The sequence below is a fragment of the Rhodnius prolixus genome, unplaced genomic scaffold (genome assembly GCF_049639745.1).
Source record: "Rhodnius prolixus isolate KJV_2025 unplaced genomic scaffold, Rpr scaffold_4, whole genome shotgun sequence".
In the NCBI taxonomy this organism is placed as follows: domain Eukaryota; kingdom Metazoa; phylum Arthropoda; class Insecta; order Hemiptera; family Reduviidae; genus Rhodnius; species Rhodnius prolixus.
Genome location: NW_027411614.1, coordinates 23,003,633 through 23,031,162, shown reverse-complemented (window position 1 = coordinate 23,031,162; position 27,530 = coordinate 23,003,633). Strand labels below are relative to the sequence as shown.

General features: G+C 31.6%; 1 protein-coding gene across 4 annotated transcripts in view; it reads right to left on the bottom strand.

Moving 5' to 3' along the window:
• Nucleotides 1-907: 907 nt before the first annotated feature.
• Nucleotides 908-27,530, bottom strand: part of Pex1 (peroxisomal biogenesis factor 1) — a 38,406-nt gene continuing 11,783 nt past the window's right edge. For 3 of the 4 annotated variants that reach the window (XM_074132256.1, XM_074132258.1, XM_074132257.1), the window contains 20 exons: nucleotides 27,215-27,425; nucleotides 26,428-26,655; nucleotides 25,683-25,797; nucleotides 24,091-24,262; nucleotides 10,973-11,339; nucleotides 10,587-10,861; nucleotides 9,481-9,587; nucleotides 7,549-7,656; nucleotides 7,045-7,201; nucleotides 6,792-6,954; nucleotides 5,118-5,289; nucleotides 4,858-5,039; nucleotides 4,596-4,730; nucleotides 4,429-4,493; nucleotides 4,273-4,332; nucleotides 3,702-3,888; nucleotides 2,477-2,633; nucleotides 2,319-2,380; nucleotides 1,263-1,366; nucleotides 908-1,175 (listed from right to left, as the gene is read on the bottom strand). In XM_074132256.1, coding sequence (XP_073988357.1) covers nucleotides 1,112-1,175; nucleotides 1,263-1,366; nucleotides 2,319-2,380; nucleotides 2,477-2,633; nucleotides 3,702-3,888; nucleotides 4,273-4,332; nucleotides 4,429-4,493; nucleotides 4,596-4,730; nucleotides 4,858-5,039; nucleotides 5,118-5,289; nucleotides 6,792-6,954; nucleotides 7,045-7,201; nucleotides 7,549-7,656; nucleotides 9,481-9,587; nucleotides 10,587-10,861; nucleotides 10,973-11,339; nucleotides 24,091-24,262; nucleotides 25,683-25,797; nucleotides 26,428-26,655; nucleotides 27,215-27,310 — 2,976 coding nt within the window. In that variant the 5' untranslated portion in view covers nucleotides 27,311-27,425 and the 3' untranslated portion in view covers nucleotides 908-1,111. The remainder of the gene's footprint in view (nucleotides 1,176-1,262; nucleotides 1,367-2,318; nucleotides 2,381-2,476; nucleotides 2,634-3,701; nucleotides 3,889-4,272; nucleotides 4,333-4,428; nucleotides 4,494-4,595; nucleotides 4,731-4,857; nucleotides 5,040-5,117; nucleotides 5,290-6,791; nucleotides 6,955-7,044; nucleotides 7,202-7,548; nucleotides 7,657-9,480; nucleotides 9,588-10,586; nucleotides 10,862-10,972; nucleotides 11,340-24,090; nucleotides 24,263-25,682; nucleotides 25,798-26,427; nucleotides 26,656-27,214; nucleotides 27,426-27,530) is intronic. The other variant, XM_074132259.1, reaches the window with a different exon arrangement.

The window sequence follows — 27,530 nt, the reverse complement described above, 5'->3', positions numbered from 1 at the left end:
CAAGTGGCTCAAGGGAATCCTTCTTGGCAAACTGCTTTCTCACTACGCTTTTGTCATGAATTCCCGGACACCCAGAAAATACGTACCAATACACATCAGTCAGCTTTGGATATGCCTGGAGGCAGTCTCACACGATTTGATTTGACTTCGTACGACTTGTTAGGTAATAAAGATGCCTGGATGTTCGAACAAAGTACAATTCAGGAATTAATTATCTTTCTCTTTTAAACTCAGCAGCATAAATGTATTACAACTAGCCCAGTCAAGAAAGTAAAATTTTACAGTCTATCAGTTATTACAGTCACTTTTAGTCAGTTCTCCTACATAGCATTATAATAAAAATCAGCACTGCTATAAATGTTAAATTCTGCAGGTTCTACACCATTTTTAACACCTCCATTTAAATATGTTATGCAATTCAACCTCAAACTATAAGAACTACTCTACTCGTGTATCTATGATTGATCAGAAAAACACTTTCAAAGTAATTTCGGTAATCAGATAAAATTTTCAAAATTACGATATGTAAAATTTAAACGATTTACATATTTTAATTCTTATCTCAATATAAAAAATTAAAAAATTATTAACAGAACAGAATGAATCGAATTAAACACGCTTCGAAAATTTGATTGGTCCGAAATGCTTTCTCTTCCTAGAGTACTAGTTGATATTAAATTGGATACAATCATGTTGATAAAAACTCTTAAATTATTATTTAGAATAAAAATTTTATCAAACTTTTATGTGCTCTAATATTTTCTCTGGATAATCAACATAGTAAGGAGGTGGCACTAAATCTATCAGTAAAAGCCCGTAAACCCCTAACACTTTCAAAAAATCAGCAAAGAAGCGATCTAAACTTATATTTGTTCCACAGGAAGAAGGGAAAAAAAGAAATAAAAAATTATATATTAATGTTTTACATATTATGTAATTTATAATTTACATATGGAAGTGTGTGATTGTACAAGCTCCAACACCAAAATCCTAAAGTAGCATCTCTATTTAATCAGCAATAATAAACTTGATTCCAATGTAAATATCTAATCACCAAAATACTGTTCCCTTTACAATGAGCTAAAAATTTTAGTATTGAATTTTGTTTTCTTCAAGCAAAAGTGAGCTTCAATGAAGATATATCCGGAGCAGAAGGATTCTGATAATCCATGTATCTAAACATAAACAAATAAATTAAAATAATATTAAGAAAATCAAATTAGAGTTATTAATTTAGTAATTAAATTAGAATAACTCATTACATTTTTTGAAATTTAAGTCGTTCCATTTGGTTTAGGGATGGCTTGCATTCTTTTAATGCTAAAGATAAGTGCTTCGAATCAACTTTCACAGACCACTTGTTATCCTAAAATATAATGGGGATTATATAAAAAAAATTAAATGTTCAATAATTTATAAATAAAATTACAATTCTCCTCGCTATAATCCAGTGTACTACCTACAGAGCTCTGCCTCTTAATTTTAATAATTATTTTTTACAAGAAAAAAATTTGATAAAGTTGAAAAGTACGGCCAATTCTTCAGTGATAAAGTTAATAGGGTTAAACCCTCACCACGCGAGAGGCCTTCTCTACCAGGCACCCTCCATCAAGTTCTTTTTAGTATTAATATAATAATTCCCAGAGTTGGTACATATTTTCTTGATAATAACTAAAAGACTCTTTTTCGCGTCCCGGACCACTATTAAGAGTTTTTGTAAATATTCTTGTTTCCAAAATGGCTCTTTCTCCACGAAATACAAGAATATGGCTTACTAGTGAATAATATTTTCAAATATTTAATTAATTTAAAGATATTTATTTTTGCAACAAGAAAAACCAGGAAAATTTATTCACTTTATTAACAACTGTCAACTAAATCCGAGGTCTGGCAAACCAGCAAGATAACTCGAATTTTTTACTTTTTTCTTTTGGTCAAAAAAGTGTTTTTGTCCTTTTTTTTTTGTACTTATTATAAAATAAAAAGTAAAGTAATGCCTATTTTTCAGGCAGGCTTCACGTCTAAGAACGAAATCAGGTATCGCGGACGGTGACGACAAGCGAACATACTTAACTACAAATTTCTCATAATAACCATTAAATAAGATACAAGGCCTAGATCAGGAATCGAACCTAGTACCACAATACATCTTAGCTTTGCGGGACTCGTCTCTCACCTCTCGGCTAAATGGCGTTTTTATCATAAAATATGTGTCCTGGTTTTGTAAAATAAATCTAAATTAGCCCTCCAAAAACTTTTCGATCAATTTTTGTTTCAGTAAAGGCATGAAATTTTAAAAATAACTTTAAAAATCTCACCTGTTCCAAAGAGTTAGGTAAAATATTTTCCATATTTATTCCTTCCTCTAAAGATTTTTCAACTACAAAATAGTTAAATATGTACGTAACTAATAATTAAATGACAAGCATATATTATTATCATATTTAAGAAAGAAATTATACATTTTAAATCTTACCAAAGCTATCTATTAATTTGATTTGAGCAGAGGTTAAAAGTCCTTTCAGATCTGCACCAGTATAGCCTTCTGTCTCTTTAGCTATATCAATTAATTTTACATCATCATCTAAGAAAATAGTTTCACTTAGTACTTCAAGAATTGCCAGCCTTTCTTCCTTTTAGTTAAAAAAATATTTGATTACTACAATTTAAAGTGATATACAATTTATAGGTTTTACTATAAACGTGAAAATATCGTATAATTATTCCATTATTTCAAAGGAAATGTCCGCAGCGATCTCGCCAAGAATGCCAGTCTAACATTCAATTAATTTTCTTCTCGTTTAAGGGTTCTATGCTAAACCTTTTACCCTTTTTCAACACGAGTTATGAACTACAGAAAAAAACACTTACATTAGAATTCATTCTCATTGGTTTGGTTTAGCAATCTCTTTTAGTATTTTCATTAATAACATTTGGAGCCTGAACGTTGACTGGTTAACATTTTTTAAAGCCCAATCCACGTTACAATGGTGGCATAAAAGAATATCATCATATTCTTTTACGATCTGTTACGAGTTAAAATTTTTAACAAATTTTCGATTTATAAACAAAATCTTATGGTCGGTCAGCTATCGTTACTTCAATATTCTCTTCAAATAATAGCTTTATCTGTACAATTTGTATAGTGAAATGGTTTAAAAGTTTAATTTAAGAAGCGGTTATTCCTCAAAAGGTTTACATAAACATCCTTTTTCCCATCGTGGGAGTGGATCCCCAGAGTTTTTAAATTCTTGCGAAATTCCTAACTAAGAAAATATATAATTATTAAAATATCAACATCAACAGTCTCACAGACCTTTAAAATTCCATACCCAGGGGTTGTATTCTATAATAATTGGGGTTTTAACGGAACAATGCGCAAATTCTATCTTTCTATTACTGTACACACACTTAAATAGACTTTAAATCAAAATAATAATTTCTTAACTGCACGCTTCCGACATGCAATTATACCTAAGTAAAAGAAAATCCAAATCGCCAATAGATGCCTACTAATTACAAACAATAACTCCTTTTGTGTTAATTTACAGGGAAATAAATACTTCAATAGCATTGCTTTCAAAAACGTCACCTTCAGAACGAATAGTTCATACAAAAATTAATAATTAAAGATTACTTCCCAAACGTACTTTACAGAATCGATTACATTAATTCTGAGGGACAAAAGTGACAAAACAAACCTGATTTGGCAACGGGCAATACACTGACGCTCCAATTCTTCCTGGCCGAAGTAAAGCTTTATCAATGAGATCTGGTCTACTAGTCGCTGCTAGGACAGAAACCCCAGTCAGCGGCTGGACACCATCAAGAGCCGTTAATAGTTGATTAACAACTCTATCAGTAACACCAGTCTGTTCCTGACCTCGTCTGAAAATTGATGAGTTATTTTTACAACTATACGATGAAAAAAGCTGTGTAAATAATGCATATTCTGTAAGTAGAAGAGTTTAAATAGCTGCTTTCATTTTGTTTTTCTCATAAACTTATCTGTTATAAAATAATCATTGGATAATAAATTAAAGATCATCAGATAATACTTTTATACATTCAATTTACGTTTAAAACACATCTAATGTGATTATTAAAGGAAACCTCATTGTTAGGTAATCGCTCACTTTTTCTCTTACAAACCCACATACACACACACAAGCCGCAAATTCTCTTATAACAAAAGATATGACTGGAGTGAAGATTTGATTAACAAAACTGTGGTAAGGTTTCAACTCATCACAGAGAAATGGATGTACTTACTTTGGAGCTAAACTATCAAATTCATCAAAGAATAAGAGACACGGTTTAGCAGTTTGGGCTCTGCAAAAATAAAAAAGAAATATACACATCAGAATGATATGTTTAATGATACGATATTGAAATAAGAATATTTTTCTGTTTAAAAAAAAAAATTACTTCTCAAATATTTTTCTAACTCCCTCTTCGCTTTGTCCAATATATTTAGACATTAGTTCTGGTCCCTAGATTCAAGAAAAAGTAAAATTAATTTCAGCGTTTTGAGTGCATTTATGTATGTTTTTGCATAAATTTAATTTTCTATAAAAATTATTTACAAACGTTACCTTGACTGTAATGAAATTTAACTTACTCTCCCCGGCCACTGCGTTTGCTAACAAAGTTTTACCAGTTCCTGGCATACCGTACAATAAAACAGCATTTTGAGCTTTCAATGGACACTGGTTCATTATCTCTGGATACTAGTAATAAGAATAAAGAATTTAATTTAATTGCAGATTAAAAATAACATTTCTATTTGAAGCTAAGTAAAAGATATTCCAAACAATTGCAAAATTTTCATAAAATTTATATACCAAAATTACTAACCATCAATTGCCACAATATCATCTCCGATAACTTTTCTTTTGCAGCATTTAATCCACCTACATTTGAAAATAAAATTTTGGATTGTTTATTTACATTAATACCATGTAGTAAAGATGGTTTGCTGTTCTTCAACGCAGTGTCTAAATCGTTTTTCCTCAAACATAATATTTCACCTTTCTCTACTGAAACAGATTAATCCAAGACATTATTGGCGATGTATTACGAGAAATAACGCTCATTTCAAAACAGCTTGATGCTACCTTTTCTCTGCCAAGATTCAAATAATGCTTTATCTGTTAATTTAATTAAATCTGCAGCTACGAATCCTGATGTTCGTTTTGAAATTATATTAAGATCTTGACTTTCAAATTGCCTCTGCATATGTGGCATTTTATCATCAATAACTAGTTTCAAAAATTCTAATCTGTCATCCTGAAATAGATTGTTTTTGGACAGATACAATAAGTAATTGTAAAGTAGAAATGGATTTACACTGGTTACGCTATACACTTTGCGACGTTGGAAATCCATGACTATAGTATAATTTTCTTTATAAAATTAAACCCTTTCAAAACTTATTTTATGTTGGTGTGTTGATACGGGCTTTATAGCGTACATTAATCTTGATATCAGTTTACAATGTCTAGAAATTTAAGAAATTCCTTACAATAGAAACATATTTAGGGTAAACGTTTGTAGTGCAGTCCTTTTCCTAAAGCAACTAACTGAACTTAGATCCGCAATGTAGGATGCAAACTTGATTTTATTTGTCACAGCAGGTTTGATTACTTTATTTCTAACAGGGTTACGATTTCTACCAATCGCAGAAGATTGTTTCTTCAGGTTGTAACTCCGGATTAAGAGTGAGACTTTCATTTACAAAGAACATGTCAATAATTACGCTTCTTTGTGATCATGTTAGACTAGCTTTTCGAAATCCTAAATCTGATGAAATCTCTGGATGAAAATTCAAAGAGCTAATTGATTGCTTTATGAAAACTTTATTAATTCTGAATCTTATTACTATTAAGCTTTAGTATTAATAATTAATCCAGCTATACTAGATTCCAACGCGGAGATTCAAGCTGCTGGCCCTTAGATTTTCTCTTCCTAGGAGTTTCTTACAGCTGCTCACTGTCCTGTAATGGATAGAGTTGTCTGTAACGAGAAAACACTGTTCGAGACCGGCAGTGCATGGAAAAAGCTATGGGCGCCAATGACTTCAGATGCTGACGCGCCTTAAATACAAAAAATAATAATAATGTGTTTACCAAAGGCTTCAAAGTGATGAAAATAATAATAATAATTTACCTTTAAGGTAAATTGAAATGTTGTGTTTTATGAATTGTAAATGAACTAAGTTGTTTGAAAGATATCCCAAAAAAATTGACAAGACATATTGTAATCATACATTAATATAAATAATATTTTAAATTAGAAGCTGATTTTATTTTGTAAATTAATAATCGCTTTCATTAAGTTCAAGGGATGATGCTAAAAATTTTTACTTTTTGGCCTGGTTCATAAATGACTAAAGAAAATAATTTGTCTGAACTTTTTATTAGTATTCTACCATTAATAGCATCAACATGTTATTAGTCTTTGGCACACTTCATAAGGAGTTTCTTTGAGATTTAGAGGGCAGTGAGTAAAGTGTATCTCATAACGTCTAATCTAGAATCCTAGGTATTCTTTGCTTTCCCATCATCGTTGTTTTAGAAATCAATTATTTTTTTCCTGAATCGACTTAATGCTGGACTCATACTGAAGTAAAGCGAACTTTAAGTCACTTATAAATGGTACGCGAAAGATCCAAGTTTTACTTTAGGAAATCTTGCACGCTGGTAATTGTAATGTTGCAGATATCCTCGTCTCCAAACATATAGCGTGACCACCATATAATTTTTTGATCTTCAATAATAAAATTATTTAACCTTTGAAAGTTGAGGGATGTCGATGTGGCTAGTAAACAGAGTTTCACCTTTTTGAGAAAACAATCTTGCGTTAACTTTGTCTTCAGATTCTGCCGTTGCTATTAGGGCGATCAGACCAACTCTCTGGTACTCTTCAATAAGATCCACAATTTTAAATGAAATTCTTCAAAACAAAACAAAATTAAAACGATAATTCAAGATCCCACAATGCGCAAAAAAAAAATTTTGATGCTAAAGAATTTCATCCACTTACCTATTCAAGTGAAGTGTGGCTTCGGTACCTTCATGATCAGTTTTAGGCACCCCAGCGATTACATCCAAATTGTCCAAAAAAAGAACAGCAGGTTGTTTGGAATAACAATTGTTCAAAGTTTCTAGTAATTGCTTTCCAAATATTTCTAGACGTTTTCCTTTTTTTATAAACAGAAGATTATAAAAAAATAAAGGAATTGTCTATTAATTTAAAGCGGTGGTTATTTAACGGATGAATAAATTGTGTATTTAGCCGTTGTTACATTGTAATGGTTGGCTGGGGCTAAAGAAGTACAAATTTACACTCTCCCCTAGTTCCTAAAGAATAAATCAAAGCACCATGGATGTCGACACATCAAATTTCTTTAAAGTAACTTTGTATTTCTAGGCCCAGAAAACTATTACATCTTGGATGGCTATTTTTACTATGGAAGATTGCACTAGTTTAACTAAAATATAAATAAAGTAAATGTGAATAATTTTATGTTAACCTGAATAAAATTACCTTTAAGGTGGTAACAATCTATATAAGCTGTAAACAAAAAATTTGGTGGTCCTCTCACTTTTTCTATTAAACATTTGATTAGAGTTGTTTTTCCAGAACCTGAACTACCTGCAAAATAATAATAATAATAATAATAATAATAATAATAATAATAATAATAATAATAATAATAAATAAGAACAATATTTTTAGATGTTGAATCATGATGCGAAGTTATCACATCAAAGTACATACAGTGACTCCCATTAATATTGGGACAGTACATACAGAAGTTCAAAATTGACGAAAATTAAAAGTGGCACCCATTTATTCAAATTTTTATAAATTCATTTCATTTTATAATTACTATTAATTAAATAAAAACTATTTAAATAAGTACATAAAAATGTTTTGGTAGATTAAAAAAAATATATATAATAATAAGTGCAAATTCTACCTCTCATAAATATTGGGACACTATTATAATTTATAGTTTGTCCAAGGTTTTGCCCGAATATTTATACAATTTGTAAATATATACCTTAAGCATATATTCAATATGAAATTAATAATTAAATTAGTTTATATAAATCAAACCAGGTATAACATGTCGCGCAAAAATACAAATACAACGATTGAACAAAGAAAAATTGTAATTTCTTTGCACAAAGACAATAAAAAGTGTTAGAGAGACGGAAAAACTGATCGGACCTAAAACATCTACTGTGTGGAACATCATTCAGCGTTACCAAAAAGAAAAAGAATTGTTTTAATCCCACAAAAAGGCCGTCCTCGACTGCTCTCTGAGAGAGAGCAGCGTTATATATTAAAAGAATTAAAAAAGATCACCGACTTAGTGCTCCAAAACTTCAATGTGAAATTTTTGACATGTTCAGAGAGCAAAAATGGAGTAGAAACTGTTCGGAGAGTGCTAAGAAAACTCGACTATCATGGTAGAGTAGCCTGGAAGAATCCTTTTGTCAGTAAGAGAGTGAAATTTGCCGAAAAATATTCCAATGTAAATAGTGACTTTTGGAATGATATACTCTAGCGATGAATCAAAATTTAATGTTTTCCAGTCAGATGGAACGGTTATGGTCTGGAGGAAAGCGAATGCTGAACTCGAAAAGAAGAATTTACAGCCAACTTTAAAGGGTTTTAAAGCTGCACCACCGGGTGGAGGTGGGTCAGTTATGGTTTGGGGCTGGATGTCCGCATCAGGATTTGGAGAATTAGTGTTTATTGATGCAATGATGCACAAAATGGTTTATAGTAATATATTAAAATATAATTTGAAAAAAGTACCCAAACATTTGGTATTTTAGGGTCTTCTAAATTCTACCAAGATAACGACCCCAAACCTACGGCTTGGGTGATACGTCAGTGACTGTTATACAATTGCCCAAAAGTATTCCAAACCTCTCCGCAGTCACCAGATCATAATCCCATTGAACATTTATGGCAATATTTAGCCAGTGCTTTAAGAAAAACGAATAATATCTAACAAAAATGAATTAAAACGATGTTTCCTGGAAGAATAGGGAAAAAACACCACCTGAATTAACCAAAAACTTGTTTCATCCATGCCTGATCGTTTGAGGGCTATTGTAAGACAAAAAGCAATTATTAAATTATTACCAACCAAATATTAAATAGTAGGAGATTTTAAATATTGAACATTTAAACTCTAGCACTTCTGGTGTCCCAATATTTTTGAGAGCCTTATTTTACACTTTTTCAAAAAGTGCTACCTAACAGTTTGGAATTTCATCGATTTATACTTATATATAATTTCTACAGATGTTGCTAATGTTATTTAAAAAAAAAAAAATTCCAAACTTTTGTATGTTGTTTTCATTTTCCTTTTAAATCATTTTGTAATAGGTGTCCCAATATTAATGGGAGTCACTGTATGTATCTAATTAATAGATTTCCTCTACTTTTGTTACTTACCAGTTATAAGTAAATTATCAAAAAATAATGGATTTCTTTTAGAGTTGTAGACACCAAGTGAAAAAACTATCGACTGTTCAGCCTGATCCAAAACTTTTTTCAAAGCACTTAAAAGATCAAAAAAACAAAATAGGTTAAAATATTCAGTTTAAGAAGTTGGATATACTTTTTTACTTTTTTAAACAGTACTGATTTATAAAAAATGAATATATATTCTTTATATTTTGGAACTGTACTTTGGAACGTGAGAAATTGCAATTTATAATAAAGTAAGCTGAGAACCCAGTCCTCCTGCCGGGAGCCACAATTATTATTATCAAATTTTTACCCAAGTTTTTAAGGAGATTAAAACTTTTTTTCTAGATTTTATTAAAGGCTTCTCTTTTCGTCCAGTTAACCAGTAAAGTAGGACGCTCTTTCAGCAGTCAGCGAAGAATCACTTACAGAATATATAACTCACAATAAAACCCTGCGTGCAGCCGTTATTCCAGCATACAAATTTCCTCCCTTGGACTCCGTGACTACGGAGAAGAAGAAGAAGTTGCTGGAACGGTTTTGGAATTCGATTTCTAGTCTTGGGCAACCGGTACTCAGCGATTCATACATTCTGACCCAAAAGCGAAGGCAGGGTGATTAACATATGTTCGAAGAGTACTTCTTCCAACTCTAAGGCCCATGGAGCGTTTGAACTGGAAAGGGCCAGTATGCGACAAACAAGTAAACTCCACGAGTCTCATTGCGATAGCAGGTTCTGCCAATAAATGGACGTGACCCGGAGCAGGCTGTATGGCCTATCGAATTAATATGCCAAAGAACATGCTAAAAACATAAATGCAGTGTGACCACATTGGACATACCGGTTGGGACAAATTTTTTCTTAAGACAGTTAGAACTGATACCGGAGGAAAAATATAGAAAATGATTTGTAGGAAAATCAAATTTCTAGTTCTAAATGTCGTCGACCTATAAGGCCTATTTTGGCAGCAGTGGTTGTAAATTAGGACACATCACATAACATAATATACAAATAAAATATAAACAAAATCTATCGTCCTATCTAACCTATTACATTAAAATGCAGTAAAAAATAATAAAAATATATATACCTTATCAATGGCGTAGTAGTCGCAGGATTAAATGTAATTTTTTCAGGCCATTCCGCTGGTACATTAGTATATTTATTAATCGAAATTGAGAGATCAGTTAGATCGGTAACTTTAAATATGGCCCAATTTAGATTTAAGGGTCTTAGAGTTAATGCTACAATCCTTCCATCATTTAGAACGAATTCCCCTTTTGTATTAATTAATAAATCGCCATATTTTACTATAGATTCAAAAAGTGATCTATTTACTTTATCTTTAACAAGTTCTTCATTTTCCTTAAAAAAAAAAAAAATACATTATTTCAAATTAAAGATAGGCCATGTGAAATAATTAAAATAAATAACAAGGTTAATGGTTAAACATTAGAGCAGAAATGATTTTTCAACCTGAAAATAAGGAGTAACCAAAAGCCCAGTTGCAGGGCTGTGAAGATCGTCCACGTCTTCTAAAGGCCGTAATAAAACTTTCACACCATTTTCAAGGCTTAATTTATATCGTAAAACTAAGCTAATAAAAAGGGATTTGTAACCAGCAATACTACTGCGACTGTTTGTGTCTTCAATTAGTTTTATTCGCAATTTTATTGGTTCGGATTGATTGTTTTCATCATCATACAATTTTTGAATAGTCCAAAGCACTTTTTTCCCCTGGTCCTTCAACAAGTCGATTGTCCATTCCGGAAGATTTTCAGCTGATAAAGATACTACATAAGGCTGATAATTTGTTGAAAGAATGTCTTCGCCAACGACACATCTGAAAAAGAATCTAGTGTAAATACTCAAACGACTCAACGCAAATTTGTTGGCATATAGGAATATTTTAATGTATTTATTCATAATTTTTAATCCTAAAAATGCTCGAGGCGAATTTCTCAGAAAAACACGAAGTTTGGAGAAAATTTTAAAAGCAGTTTCGGAAAAATCTAATAGAGAAATGAAAAATCATTCAGTAATGTGTTTAAAAACTCTAAATATCTCGTTTCCTATTCGACAGATTTTTTTCGAAATTTTATACAATTATAGACAACAGTTGTCTTCATATACAAATAAAATATAAACAAAATCTATCGAGTAGTTTTCGAGATATTTCAAGTTAATGATTTCACTGTTTCAAACAAAACCAATATTAAAGATTTCATTGTTTCATACAAAACGAAAATTTAACTGTAAATATCTCGTTAACAACTCGACAGATTTTTACGAACTTTTATACAATTATAGGCACAAGTTGTCTTCATATACAGGTGAAATATAAACAAAATCCATCGTGTAGTTTTTGAGATATTTGAAGTTAAAGATCAGGTTTCTTTATTGGCGAACACGGCTCCTACGATTCCTTTAAACTCACCTCGCATACGAGATCTGTAATTTTTATCTAGAACCAATTTCCAGGGAAATTAGATTAAGGTTACTTCTGCGAAAAGAGGGTGTGTAAGACCAGGGCCGGATTTAGATGAAATGAGGCCCTAGGCTATTCCGTTTATAAGGCCCTTTCCCATCCCATTGTTCAGTTTGTAAATTACATGAGAGATAATAAAAAAATCACCACTGTGATATATATCAATATGTTAAATGTAATATATAATAGGTTATGTTTTTAAAATAGTGTAATATTTATTTTGCTAACAATTTGAATCTAGGCCTCTCTTGATCTTGAGGCCCTAGGCTGCAGCCTAGTTAGCCTATAGGAAAATCCGGCCCTTCGTAGGAGCCATTTTCGAGGGTTCAGTAAAGTCGCTTGAAGGATTTTGATAGCAGCTTGCAGTCAAGTCCTCTGGTAGAGTCCAATAATGTATTAGGTTTCTCCGATTTTCAGTTCTTGAGTTATTTCTTTCACACAAAACACACTCACTCACTGCGAGACAATGTGGATTTTAGCAAATAAAACACTTTTTCGGACTCAAAGAACCTCAAAATATACCAGTGAAAACTCAAATTCGAAAATTTGGCATAATTGCAATAATTTCTTATCTAATAAGAGAAAATAATAATTAACAGAATGGTTCCCATGAGATGCATTACGATAAAATAATAATTGCTAATTTAGTTTCAGTAGTTACAGTAAAGAGCCAAAAATTAAATTTGAATTAAATTGTGTAAAAAAATATAAAATGTATATGACAGTAATTGTTGCCATAATTTAAAAGAAAATTAGAAAAGAAGGATAAAGACTCAAAAATAAATTATATGAAAAATATAAATTAAAAAAAGCTGATGTGAATGACTTCAACAACCCTTTCTTACATGCCATAATTAAAATAAGATATGTCCTGTGCACTTTTTTTGTTATCGTGACATATGTACTTGCTCCCCAGAGCCTTCTTACAATCTCTTTTTACTTAATGAATAGTTAAAAAATTGAGTTCGAGCGTTCAAACACTATTCTTCAAAAATATAAGATTAAAAATAATGTTCACTTTTTATTCAGGAAAATTGCGAGGAGGTTACTAATCATTTATCTTCTTCCTTGCAAAGATTTAAAAAAAAAGGTTTCGTTAGCATGTTTGAAATAGTTTATTTAATGCTAGTAAGACATTTTTTATAGCATTGAAGACAACTGAAGGTTGCACAAGTGAATCTCTGTTATCTCAGGTATTTCATAATTATTGTCTATTAATAAATATTGATAACTGAAGTTCATTAAATGGTTTTTTTAGATTTCTTTACAATTTCCAGTGATTATCATTATAAGTATTAAGAGAAATTTTACATTTAATCATTACAATTCGCGTCAAGTCTAATAGAGAATGTACGAGGTAAATGTCATAATTGCTTACACATCTTATTACCAGACCTTTCTTCTTCTTGAACATTTGTAAATTGGGTGAAATTAGCTATTTCTTAAACGTTTCAAATAAATACTTAGGTATTATTTTTCCTATAGATTACATTTTTTCGATTACTCAAATGTCGAGATTATAAAGAGATCATCAAGGGCAACTTTTGAAATGTTTTCTTTTTTAGCACTAAATTCGCATGTGATCTTAGGCTCCAAGCTTTACAGCTTTATCTCTCGCAGGCTCACTCAAGTTTTTTTTTTTTACTATGATTCGCACTTCCTTAGAGCGACCATCCCGCCAACCAGGCTCAAGTATTCCATTTCTGCGTATCTTCTAGTACACAAGTTCATGTAATGCACTTTTAGCAGTTTGTCAAGCTTATCGTATTCTACCAATTTTGAAATAGGCTCCTGGTAAAGAACCTTACCTCCTTATCCTGTTATAGCCACATAAATTTTCCGGACGACTTTCATTTTAAATAACAAAGGGATTTTTGAACCTCATGTCGGGCCATAAGTTAAAACTGGAAGTACTACTGTTCATAAAATTCCTAATCTACATACTCCATAAAAGCACCTGTTGACAAAAAGGATTCTAAAAACCTTTAGCCTATTTTGTTTTAAATTATTATTATTCATTGCTCAGTAGGTAAGCAGAGAAAAATAAATTATGAGTGTTGACATTGATGAAGTTTGTCGCTAACATTTATGAAGTTTAACACTAAGCCGTTTCCAGATTATAAGCTTTGCTTCAAATTTTGACAAATCGCAAATGCATGCTTACCTTGTAGTCTAACAATGGATATCTGTTTCTTGGCAACTCTGTTAACCTAAACAAACTTATGCTGACATACCTAACACTCATACAGCCAGTGAAAGGCTTGCAATGTTTGTTAAAGTGCAAATACTGAGATTAGCGAACATCAGGCTAACGATCCGAACATCATTCACTGAGACATGTAGAACACTTTAAAGATGCCTATAATATCTATGTACTAACACTGTTAGACAAAGAAGTCACAATAGATTTTTTTTTTACGTAGTGGAATAAAAGTCCACGTATACAAGTTCTCGATGCCACTATAATAACAGCTACTATCTTAAATCCCAAGCTTTCTATGTTTATTATAAGGGATCTCTATGTTCAACAAACTAACAAAAAGACATGACTGAGTTCCAGAATGATGACCAGAATACCTATGTATTAAGCTGTCACTCCATTAAAGCCAATACTATTAATCTCCTTCAACGTCTTAGCCTGGAGTCAAATAGCCGTAAGAGTTCCAATATACTGAACTGGTATCAGCTATTACCTCTATTGCAATCCAGATAATTTTTCATATCTGGTGATCCATTCCTGTCCTTATAAGGTCTTTCCATGAGTCTCATATCTTCCACTTTGTTTTCTGAGTACAGTGGTAAAGTGAGCTCGCAGTTTTCTCTGTTGTTGTGAAAGACGATTAAAGAAGAAACTGAAGTTTCACAACTTCCTGAATTTGTCTCTTGGGTCCAGATTTTCAAGGGCTCTTAGAGAAGAAAGTATGGGAACCTGAAATAGGTAGCCCCTCTAATTTAATTTTACACAAGCCAGAAGGCTGAGTGTCAGATTTCTGTTCAGATTACACGAAACACTAATATTATCCTTCAACCATTATTTTCTGCCTTTTCCACTGTAAAATTGATTGTATTACTGGAATATTTATTTTATTATTATATTTGTATTATTTATAATGTTCAATATTATTGGACTATAAAGTAGAGACAATCATAAAACTTTCTCCGGTCTTTTATTAATAAAAGAAAAGTGATTCACTTTAAGCAGTAGTATTCCAAAACTATTTTTAGGTTGAATATTTAAGAAGCTCAAATCCGAGAGTTGAAGCCAATCTTGCCCAGTACGGAGCTATTTTTCAATATTTAATTTAATCATTTATATTATTAGTATTAAATAGAATATAACGTACGAGGGTCGTTTGAAAAGTCCGTGCAAAAATAAAAACTACTTAATTTTGGGGGGTAAACCTTTTTTATTTTTCAACATAGTCTCCTTTTAGGCTTATACACTTCGTCCAACGCTGCTCTAGTTTGTTGATCCCTTCCCAATAATAGGATTTGTCCAAGTCTGAAAAATAGCCATTCGTTTCTGCAATCACCTCCTCGTTTGAATAAAATCTTTTTCCCGCCAGCCTTTTCTTCATATTGGGGAACAAATAGTAGTCCGAGGGAGCCAAGTCTGGAGAATAGGCGGGATGTGAAACGAGTTGGAACCCTATTTCCATTAATTTTGCGACCACAACTGCTGAGGTGTGAGCTGGTGCGTTGTCGTGATGGAAAAGGACTTTTTTGTGGGCCAATCGTGGGCGTTTTTCTTGCAACTCGGTTTTCAAACGGTCCAATAACGATGAATAATATGCACCTGTAATAGTTTTACCCTTTTCCAGATAGTCGATGAGGATTATTCCTTGCGAATCCCAAAAGACAGTCGCCATAATCTTTCCGGCCGAAGGAACGGTCTTCGCCTTTTTTGGCGCAGATTCCCCCTTGGTAACCCATTGTTTAGATTGTTCTTTGGTCTCAGGAGTGTAGTGAATTATCCATGTTTCATCCACAGTGACGAAACGACGCTTACAGTCCTGCGGATTCTTCTGGAACAGCTGCAAACCGTCCTTGCAACACTTCACACGATTTCGTTTTTGGTCAAGCGTGAGCAATCGCGGCACCCATCTTGCGGATAGCTTTGTCATGTCCAAATGTTGATGCAAAATATTATGTACCCGTTCATTCGAGATGCCCACAGTACTAGCAATCTCACGCACCTTCACTTTTCTGTCATCCATCTCCATATCATGGATTTTATCAATGATTTCTGGAGTAGTAACCTCAACAGGGCGTCCAGAACGTTCAGCGTCACTTGTGCCCATATGGCCACTCCGAAAATTTTGAAACCACTTATAAACTGTTCTAATCGAAGGTGCAGAGTCACCATAATGTTTATCAAGCTTCTCTTTAGTCTCCTGAGGCGTTTTGTCTTTCATAAAGTAGTGTTTAATCAACACACGAAATTCTTTTTCGTCCATTTTTTGAAAATCACTCGACTTCCTCGATTCAAACGAATGCCAAACACAAAGAAATAGACCGATTTGGTTGAAACTTGGTGTGTGTTCTTCCAAGAGATGCTACTAACTAGACATAACCTCGATACGCGCCAGTGGTGCTATCTCTCTGACTTTGCACGGACTTTTCAAACGACCCTCGTACATTCCTATGCTTTTAACTCGACTGACCGCTTTGATTTCTAGAAAATAACGTTTTATAAAGGGATCCAATAGTTGTTTCATGCATTACAAAACTTACAAATAAAGAAAAATATCTTTCGCCTCCATACATTTTATTTGCAAAAATAGAAATCGATCGTCTCTGTCTAAAGTCTTTACTTAAGACAATTATAAAATAAATGTCAGCGAATAGAAACTAATAAAATTTAAGAAGCTTCAACATCAGAGCTTCACTTCGTATGAAATAGAAAATTTAAGTGAATATATTTAGAATGGAACCCAAGATCACCGCGAGAGAATCCAATGCACTAAACACTTAGATATCCAATCTCTATGCACGCAGTTAATTCTTTTCCTGCATTTCATTGACAGAAACCGCGACCAGATCCTTATATTTTTTTCAATGATTCACTTTATAGAGGCTGTTCTTGGGCGATCCTAGTCAGAAATAACGTAGCACTCATATTCTTAAGAAATTTTGTAAAGAAGATGAGAATACGTTTCGTGTATCACAATTAAAATTGTAATTTCTCTAATCCAAAAGTGTACATAAGAATATTAATTATAGAATTATCAGAAGGTGAAGCAATTAAATCAAAATAGTAATAGAAATAAAAACCCCTAATATGAGGGAAAAAATGGCTAAGACCATAGACGTCGATGCGCCAGAAAAAAATATAAAAAATAAAAAATGTGAAGGGCACTCTCTAACGTTAATTTAACTCAGTCCTAAACGACTATTTATAATAGACTTTCTTTAAAACTTTGTCTTTTCAAAAAAAAAAAAATTACTTTTTTTATTGTTTATGTCACAGGAATGCTGGTAAGATTACTTAGCACTAACATCACACCTAAATCTAGTTTATCGGGCTCAAACCATCACGTATAAGTAGGTTACAACTGTTATATTAAAACTGTCCGGTAGGACAGTTGTATAAGGGTTGATCGTCAAAAACTGCACGAAAAAGCGTAACGTTGAAAAACACCCAACTTTGACAATTTTTTTCTCTTTTTCTATAAAAGATAAAATTCCCAAATTTTCTTTAAATTATAGGACAAACCCTCCTTTATAACTGAAATTTTTTTGCAAAAACATAGATGTAATAGGTTTCGAGAAAAAAGTTGCCGAAAATGAGCAAAAACGGCATTTTCAGAAATTGTTGTTCTTCTTCTTCTTCTTCTTGTTGTTACCTTTTTTGTAAACCGCGTACCGCCTAAACGCGTGAACCGATTTTCATGAATGAGGTGTCATTCGATTCGGAATTTTTTGTAGATGTGCCTTTTGGGGGTCTCGACGCTGTACATCGAATGGGAGAGGAGTTAGCCCCCTTTATGTCCCCCTCCAAAATTATTATTTCTAATTTCTCTGTAAATCTTGGCCCGATTTTGATAAAATTTGGTAGGATGATAGGGTTAGGGCTTCCCTATGTACCATTAATGCGACGATCTGCTCTTACACTTGTTAAGAGGAAGTATAACAATCTTTCAAATTATCGAGACGTGAACCGATTTTCTTGAATAAAGTGTCATTCGAATCAAAATTTTGTACAGATTTGTACTTTAAAAGTCTCGACGCCATGCCTCATAAGGAGGGGAGTTTGCCCTACCCAAATAAGGCCCTTTCTAAAACTATTATTACCAATATTTCTATAAAGCTTAGTCCGATTTTGATAAAATTTAGCACGAAGAAGTGATTAAAGCTCCTCTACGTGGCTGTGAAGTGCCATCATGCTCTTACGCCTACCAACAGGAAGTACTGCAATCGTTAAAATTATCAATGAGTGAACCGATTTACATCAATGAATTGTCGTTCGATTCAAAATCTTTGCCTTTTAGGGAGAAGTACAGTAATCGCAGTTTATTTTTCTTGCTCCTCTTAAAAGGAAGTACTGAAATCGCAGTTTAATTTTGCTATTTACCTTCCTATTTTATTCAAAACGCTTTCTCAAAAAAATTGTTATTGAGGATGGTTTGGGGACCGCAATTATAATCATTCTTTAAAAAGATCTCTCCAGTAGTTACGGTTCCGACTTAACGCCTTATCAGGTTATAATGATAGAATTGCTTATACCAAATTTTAAAAAAATCTGTAAAGCAGATATGTAACTTTGCAAAATAGACAAAAAGAAAAATCTATCCTAAAGGTACAAAAATCTCCTTAACAAAAACTTACAGTTTAAAAAGTTAAGTATAAGGGTTGATTAAACGCCAAAAGGTACACAAATCAGCAAGTACCCATCATTTCATTTATACTTCATTGATATGATTTAAGTAATTTTACTGCATTAACTTTTCCTTCACATTTTTAGAATTTATTAGATGTCACAGATCCTTATGCTGGCCAGTTCATTCATAATATTTTTTTGTTATAATTATGATAAAATGAGTTCTGAATTATTCTGAGTAGTCACATATACATGCATGTTAAAGTAGAAAAAGACAAAGTCAGAGTCAGCCACTGTTTAAATTTGAATCACGAAGGATTTAAAACAATATTTCAGTCTTGAATTCGTCTTACCGAAATATTCGTGAGCACAAATAACACACAGTTAATAACAAGTAGATTATTCAAGAATAATTATTCATTTCTCAATTGTAATTTAATTTAGTCCCCCTAATTTTACTTATAGTAAAATACTGGAATAATTAGCTGTCCTAAAAATATGCATATCTTATTTATTTTATATTACATATATACAACATTGTGGGAAGAACATCTAGATTGAGAATGTAATTGAAGAAAACTATATTATTTGCGATAAAGCCAGATAATTATTACCTATTATTATAAACGTTTGACTACTTCATACAATAACAATTACTTTAATCGAAGAATGAACTTAAACCGACGATTTTTATTTAAAAATAAAAATAAATAAAATGAAATCATTGATGAATGTTGGTGTAAACTTTTTTTTAAAAAAAGTTTTGAAATCTTTAGCCTAATTTTTTTTTTCTTTTTAACCTGTAATTAATAGTTTGATTATTATAGATAAATAGATATTACAATCTACAGTCTAGAACAAATATTTTGTAGATGAAAATGGCCAGCATAAGGGTCTGTGACATCTAATAAATTCTAAAAATGTGAAGGAAAAGTTAATGCAGTAAAATTACTTAAATCATATCAATGAAGTATAAATGAAATGATGGGTACTTGCTGATTTGTGTACCTTTTGGCGTTTAATCAACCCTTATACTTAACTTTTTAAACTGTAAGTTTTTGTTAAGGAGTATCCAGTGTGTCTCTGTTTTCTTTTCTTATAAGAAGGAGTTACCATGACTCCTTCTATATCAAAAATTCAAATGCATGCTGTAAGTAGTTTTAAAGCTTACATTTATTGAGAAAGAATTATAATTAAATAATTTAAGATCTACGAGAAATTGAGTAGACAATTTATTAAAGAAACTGTCTGTAAATGAATGAACGATCATATGACAGAATGTCGGGATGCACGCTCTCCTAATAGAGTAATTACCGACCACTTTTTTGAATTAAACATTAATATTACCCTGTGAATCAAATAAACTAGCTTCAATTCATAATTCAAACAGAAAAGCAAATTCCTTTTTCTTGTTTATCTCTTTATATACTAAAAATAGAGTTTATAACTTGAAGCATAGTACTAGAAGTATCACCTCGAGCGCTCTGCCAACTTAGAAAAATCAATACTATTGCCTTAGATTCCTAATTTCTAATTAGAATTATTATGAAATAAAAGAGCAAATAAAATGTTATCTATTTTTATTTTTAAGCAGAAGTATAAGTTTTTTTAAACGCAATGTAATTTGATTTGAATTAAATGAACGTTTTTTCGGAAGTTAAATAACAGAAATTTCTATTTATTTTACAGAGGATAATTCACACAGACATATTGACTTTCTTGATGGAAAATTATTTACTATTGATAGAAAATTAGTGAGTAGAAATCAATTTATGAACTAAGGCACTTAACTCTGCAAATGGAGGAATGTCCAAAACTAAGCTAGATGCAATAAATTAAATGTTTAATCTAAGTGAGAAAACTATAATTTGAGAAAGTCTCTAGTTTAAAATAATTCACGTTTGAGTGCTATTGATTTTTTTTGTTATTTCTTACCTTCACAATACTCCTAAAAACAAGTAATTCTTTAATGAAGTAACTAAGTAGCGGAAATAAAAACTGTGCTTGACATCTTTTTTATTTCTTTTAAGAAGAACTAAAATGGATAGTGAATATTACTTAATTAATTAAGTAAAGATAATGCCTCACTTAGATCACAGGAGGAATCTTCGTTTTATTATTATTTTTTTGTTCATTTGGGTAAATGTAAAGAATAGCGCCCGGAGGTGTGGCCTAATTCGAAGTGATTCTAATTCGCTGTTACCATATAACCCGCCAAATTCAAATGTAAATATAAAAATATTTCTTTATTTTATATTTACATTTAAATCTGGCGGGTTATATGGTAACAGCGAATCAGAATCACTTCGAATTAATAATTCAAGATTATTAAACATTTTTCGTGGGGGGCTGTGCCCCCCACACCACCTTTTTGTGGGGGCTTTGCCCCCACACCCCCTGATCTATTTTTTGTTTTTATGGGGGCTTCGCCCCCACACCCCCCTCACTGCCCTACTAATCCACAAACACACAACTCTAATTTCTAATTCAGACACATGGAAAACAAAAGAAAAGAAGCCTACCTTATTCAATGCAATCCCTATCCTTCTGTTTGTACACTTTATTCACTCCCTTAAATAATGCTCTCATTTGATCGCCCATGGAAAAATGACTCCTTTTCATACTTATCTCACTTCCACACTTCGGACCTACATATTACTAATTAAACCAACACTTATTCAAAATGATAAAACTTTCATCTCTTCATCCTCCCTCAGACTACATTCATGCTTTAAATTAAAGAAAAACTGTAAATTCAAAACGCTCATCTTTTATGAAGTTTCGAAAAAAAGTAACCTAAAGTTACACACTGGCACTAGCGGGAAATGACAATACGTTGAAAAAGAAGCATAACTTTAGCAGTTATTGAAGTTTCAAAATGACAAGTTTCACCTAATTATGATTTTAGGACTAAAAAAATGTGTCTAATCGTTTCACTTTCCTATCAAATGGGTCTCTATTCATGGCCTAAACTGCCTAAAAACCCATTTTTTCCTTACTGTGCAGTAAGTGTACTGCGCATGCGCGCTCAACATAAATAGGTAAGAAATTCAAAAAAATTATATACAGCACATTAGCGGGAAGTTGAGAAATTTAAAAAGAATATATTGAACATTGGCGGGAAGTAGTTTAAAAAGTCAACGGTAACTGTGCTGTACTGCGCATGCACCAAAAATAAACAGGCCACACCTCCGGGCGCTATTCTTTACATTAGCCTTCATTTGTAACATTCACTCAATCGAGTCAAATCAAATCAATCAATAATCACAATAACATTCATTATTTTAGTACAAAAATATGGTTGACACTGATTCAATTTAGGATATGTAAACAAAATAATTATTTCACATTTACACAATATTTAAATGGCTTACCCAAATTACTCGATGTTAGATAATTTACCCATTCTGCAGCGTTTCATTGAACGGGATTCGTAAAAATATTGGAAACGAGTCGAAAACTAATATTTATACTTCTATGCATTGATTGAACACACACGGTTTTTTCTTTAGCAGTTATTGAAGTTTCAAAATGACAAGTTTCACCTAATTATGATTTTAGGACTAAAAAAATGTGTCTAATCGTTTTACTTTCCTATCAAATGGGTCTCTATTCATGGCCTAAACTGCCTGAATACCCATTTTTTCCTAAAACTTTACTGTGTTTTTAGAACTTATAACCTTCACCACACCTTTCAAGCTTTGAACGCAATAGCCAACACTATAAATTTTAACACTTCACCTTTTACCTATTAATGTAATTACTAATTTCACATTCTTTTCGTTTATTTTTTAAATATAATTTCAGTTGTTAAATTATTTTCTAACTTGCTCTTAAAATGTGTCTGTAGCTTTATTAGTTTTGTTATTTACTTTCATTTTTTTATTTTTTATTTTTCCTTGTTTGTTTCACTATTACATATCGCGAACATTTGTAACTTCTGTTATCGTTTCCCGGAAGCTGTAATGATCCCTGAATCATAGCACCAGTTGCAATAAAAATATTAATAATTTTTTATGAAGAACTTTTTCTCTGGCCATAGCCGAAAATCTTTCCTCTTAAAAAAATTAAACAATTTAAAAAATAATCTGAACATAACACCGTAAGAGAGAGAGCAGATTTTTTTAGGTCGTCTTAAAAGTGGAAGGCCATGGAAAATTGTATAATAAAGTAATCGGGTGCTTCTGCCCTTTATTACTGGGGTGAAAGATTCTTAAATTGAAAGTTGGTCGTTTAGCCATGAACAAATTCAGCGTTAACTTTACTTTCGTTGTTGTTCATTCCGATTTCAAATGCATTAACCAAAAATCTCAAAATCACTATTTGGAAAGAAAAAAAGTTATTTACGAGATGGACCCTAACCATAATATCCGCCTCCTCTTCTCAAGGAGTTGCCCAGTCAATTTCATTATTTACAAAAAAAGTTTCAACACGTTTCTTTAATAGTATTTTTTACTAAATTATTTTACAATTGACGTTATTGTGTAGTAAATGGAGTCTTTGGATTCGTCACTTTTTTTGAGAGAGAGATAGAATGAGTGAGATAAGGGGAACGTTATCTAATGAAAGTTACAGTTCAGTATTTGAATAGATAAGCAATGCTGTACAAAACCATTGAAAAATCTCATTAATAATTTATACGAATTACATAAAAAATCGGTAGAAAACCGCTTGAAAGTAAAATATTGATTATGAATTCTGTATCAAGTGGGCGGAAACAGCAATCCTCTGGAGGATAACTTATGTGTAAATAATTATGGTTGAAATATCCTTAAAAACCAAGGAAAACGCAATAATCAATCGATTCTAGGAATCGTTGGTAAATTAAAAAAATATCTTAAGTAAATTTTCTTTTGTATTAAGGGTTTTCGCTAACTGCATCAGAATGTCTTAAAAGTGGGTGATGGGTACACTTGTTCTTGGAAAAAAAAAAGTTCGTCATAAAATTTTATCAATAACGAAAGGAGAATCAAGAAGAAAATCTAGAAAAGTTGAGTTTTCTGGAATAATTTTGAAACCACATTGCACGCAGCATTGTGCAGTAGATAGAATTTGCAATTGATAATGTTCGGATTATTGAATTTTGGATGAATTTATGGATCGGTAAACCACCAATAAGGAAATTTTTTATAACTTAATGGGGGTTTATATAAAATAATTTCTCTAACATTAAAAATATACGCCTCATAAGATTGAAAATAAAAACGAAAAATTATAAAAACAAAAATTAACTCAAAATAATATGTGAGGGATGAACATAGTGGTAAATAAAATATCCAACTGCACCTGCAAATTAGAATTTTATCATCCAAATCGCATTCTTCAATACCATCTATAGAATGTGGAGGATTTGAATTGATTTCCTTAGGCATGAGACCCTTTTTTTGAATAGCATCTCCAATTATCACTTCACTATATTCCTCTAACCTACCAAAGGATAAATTTGGATAGACAGTATCTAGAAAAAACAAAACAAAAAAAAAGAGAAAATAATCAAGTTAACACGAATTTTTATTTGTTTCACTTAAAACAGAATTACGAATAACATGTTATTTTACCCTAATGTTATTTTAAATGCAAACGAATTTACAATAATTGAGACACAATTACCGTTCAAGATTTAAAACAAAACATCACTTACAACTATATAATTTATGTGAAATAATTACAGCATTACCAAAACAAAAAAATCAAAAACCATATTTTGCTTGTGTCTGCTTGCGCGTCATTCTGTTGCTAGCCCATTGATTACTTAATTCAAGCTCTTGTTCTCTTGCTTGGGCGGCAAGGAATGTGATTTGATGTTTACGACGTTGTAACGGATCAAATTTAGCTCTTTTAAAGTGTACTTGTTGTGTAGTAAGTTCTTTTGCTAGCCACAATTTAGAATCGCCAACAAGCTCTGCACCACTCACATTCACCATTTCTATTTCACCTGCCAATCTTTTACCTCTACGTCCACATAGTTTTTCTAATGCCTCTTTATCAAGTTCAATATCACTTGTAGATTCAGGCAACATTGGCAAATCATTATTCAAATTATGGGAAAAGCTTTCCGGCTCTTGTTGAATTAAAGGAGCATCATCACATGAGATTGGAGATTCCTTAAATTCATTTACCTTTTCGATAATCTCGACCTCATTTGTGACCGGTAAATTTTTATCTTCTGATAAAAAGAAGAAAGATTGAGGTTCTTCGTCATCGTCGACATCATCTAAAGTTTTATCCAAAGATGAGATTTCTTGTCTACCAGTAACCAATGACCGAAGTGTTTCGGTTTTCTGTAAAGTCCTGGCCAGTTGTTGACTTTTTATAACTTCCTTTTTCTTTTCGGGTTTACGTGCATTCAAAGAAGGAGGTACCAATAAGTGTTGTTTAGGCTTTGGAAGCAAAGCAAACAATCCTGATTTTGAGGATGATGGCTTAAGTTTTGGTTTTGCAATTATCTCCTCATCCTTTTCATCTTCTAAAGATGGAATTGATATTCTTATAGGATGCGTTCTACTTTTGGATAGTAGTTCCCAAGAGATAACATTAAAGTTTGGCTTTATTTCTAAAGGAGGGGGTAGCGAATCGCTTACTTCTTCTTTCGAATCAGTATTGGTTTTGTCACTGTTATCATTTGTTTTAACTTTTCCTGCAGAATTATTTTCATCTTTTTCTTTACTTAATGTAACGTTTGTGACATTATTTTCTAAAACGTCATCTTCGTAATCACTGCTATCGCTGCAATCGTAGGCGACAAGAGCCATAATTGCAATACTGAACATACAAAAATTAACTATTAAACGTAAATAAACCAGAGGAAGTTAATGAATTTACATCATGGTTAATATTACATCATCATGAAAACAATAATAATAAAAAATGAGTATTACCTACAACAAGGGTGACAGCAATGTTGGGAGCAATCCAAGCACAAAACACTTGTTGTGGCCAAACAATTCTCAACTGATTTAAAAGAGAAGTTTCAATGGCATCACTTGCTGAAAGCTACAAAAAATTGAAAATACAGAAACTTAATTGGGAAAACTAATTATGTCATAAGTGATATAAGACCTCTTTCATTCAGACTAAGAGAAACGCTCTTAAAATCATAACAAATAAATTCTTTCGAAACTATTTTTAATATCATTCCATTAATACCCAATTTTTGGAAGAAAAATGTGGTATTAAATACTTGTATTCAGAGTGACAACACTAATTTTACTTTGCTTATCAAGAAAAATTAATTAATTTAGTATAAAAAGATGGTCGTAAACCTAAGTATAAAATTGCAAATATGTTATACAGTTTTTCCTGAATTTAACGCTTAGTTACTTATTTTTGGAAAGAATTAGTTAGATTTATTGACTTTGCCTTTCAAAAAAGAAAATTAAGAACAAGAAAATGCTTTTGTGGATGTCATACCTCAATACTGATATAAAATATTAGCTAATTTATAGCTGTTACAGTTACTTTTTTTGGCAATGTTTTAAAAGACTAGAACGCCTTAACACATAAAATTCATTCTTTACCATATTTTTTATTTTATTTTTACTATTGATATTACAAAAAACCGAACAATGATCATCAATATTATTATAAACCATCAAACTAGCTAAAATCAAAACAAAAACTTACCAAGATTTCAAAATCATCTTCACTAGCAGGAGACACTTGTATCTGCCTCAGAGAACCCAAATTATTTACAGCTGATATAATAACAAAGTCGCCTTCTTTAAAACCGAGAAGTCGAGCGTACAAAGAGCTGATACCAACGAAATCAGATCCAGTTAATGATGAATGAGGTGAAATGCTTGGTGAGAAGTAATAAACTTTTCCATTATTTTCTAATTTTAAGGCACAAACCTGAAAATGTTTATATATATAAAGATGGAACTGACACGATTGGATAATAGAATTGTTTAAATAAAAAACAATAAATGATAATATTAATTAGTTATAGATGTTTATGAGCTGCTGACAACAACAGCTTGAATATAGACAAAAACCAATGCACTAGTTGCTGCTATTGTACTTTTTCAGCAATAAAAGGGTTTACTCTTACATGGAAAAATGAAACGGATTCATTTTTTCGTAAGTTTTGAACTACTCACGTCTATGTGGCAAATGTTACCATATTGGAAAAGAGAAAAATATGAGATATTATTAGAACGAACATAAGATCTAAGGTCTAAGTGGGTTAAATTACTGAGAAATTAATAAATAAACTGGCTATTCATTAGCGTCATTGGTAAATAAATAATTGCTCTCCAATACCAACGTACTTCTCAGCTCTAAGGAGGAGGTACTAAAATTAATTTAACATATTTAAACAGTGAAAAATATCACAGCTGTTTTGGCAAATGATCTAAAGTATATATATTAAAAATATAAAACATTCATTACATACAATAGGTATACTTACAGAAGAACCACAGAAATTGTTGTGAGTTACTTGTGGGAAGTGTAAAAAGCAATTTTTCACATTGATAAACTGTAAGCGCAAAACTTCCTTAGACATAACTTATTTCACATTCATTAGTAAACATAAGCTCCAAGTTAACCACTGGGTTCGTTCAAGTACTTTCTAAACTTCACTAGAGAAACCACCATAATACCTACCTCACAAAACTAACCTTCAAAATTATTTATTCTGTTCAAAATTATTTTTCTGGTAATTTAAAAAAAAATATATATATATATTAAATGATTATGGGTATTACCCAAGAATATCTATATTC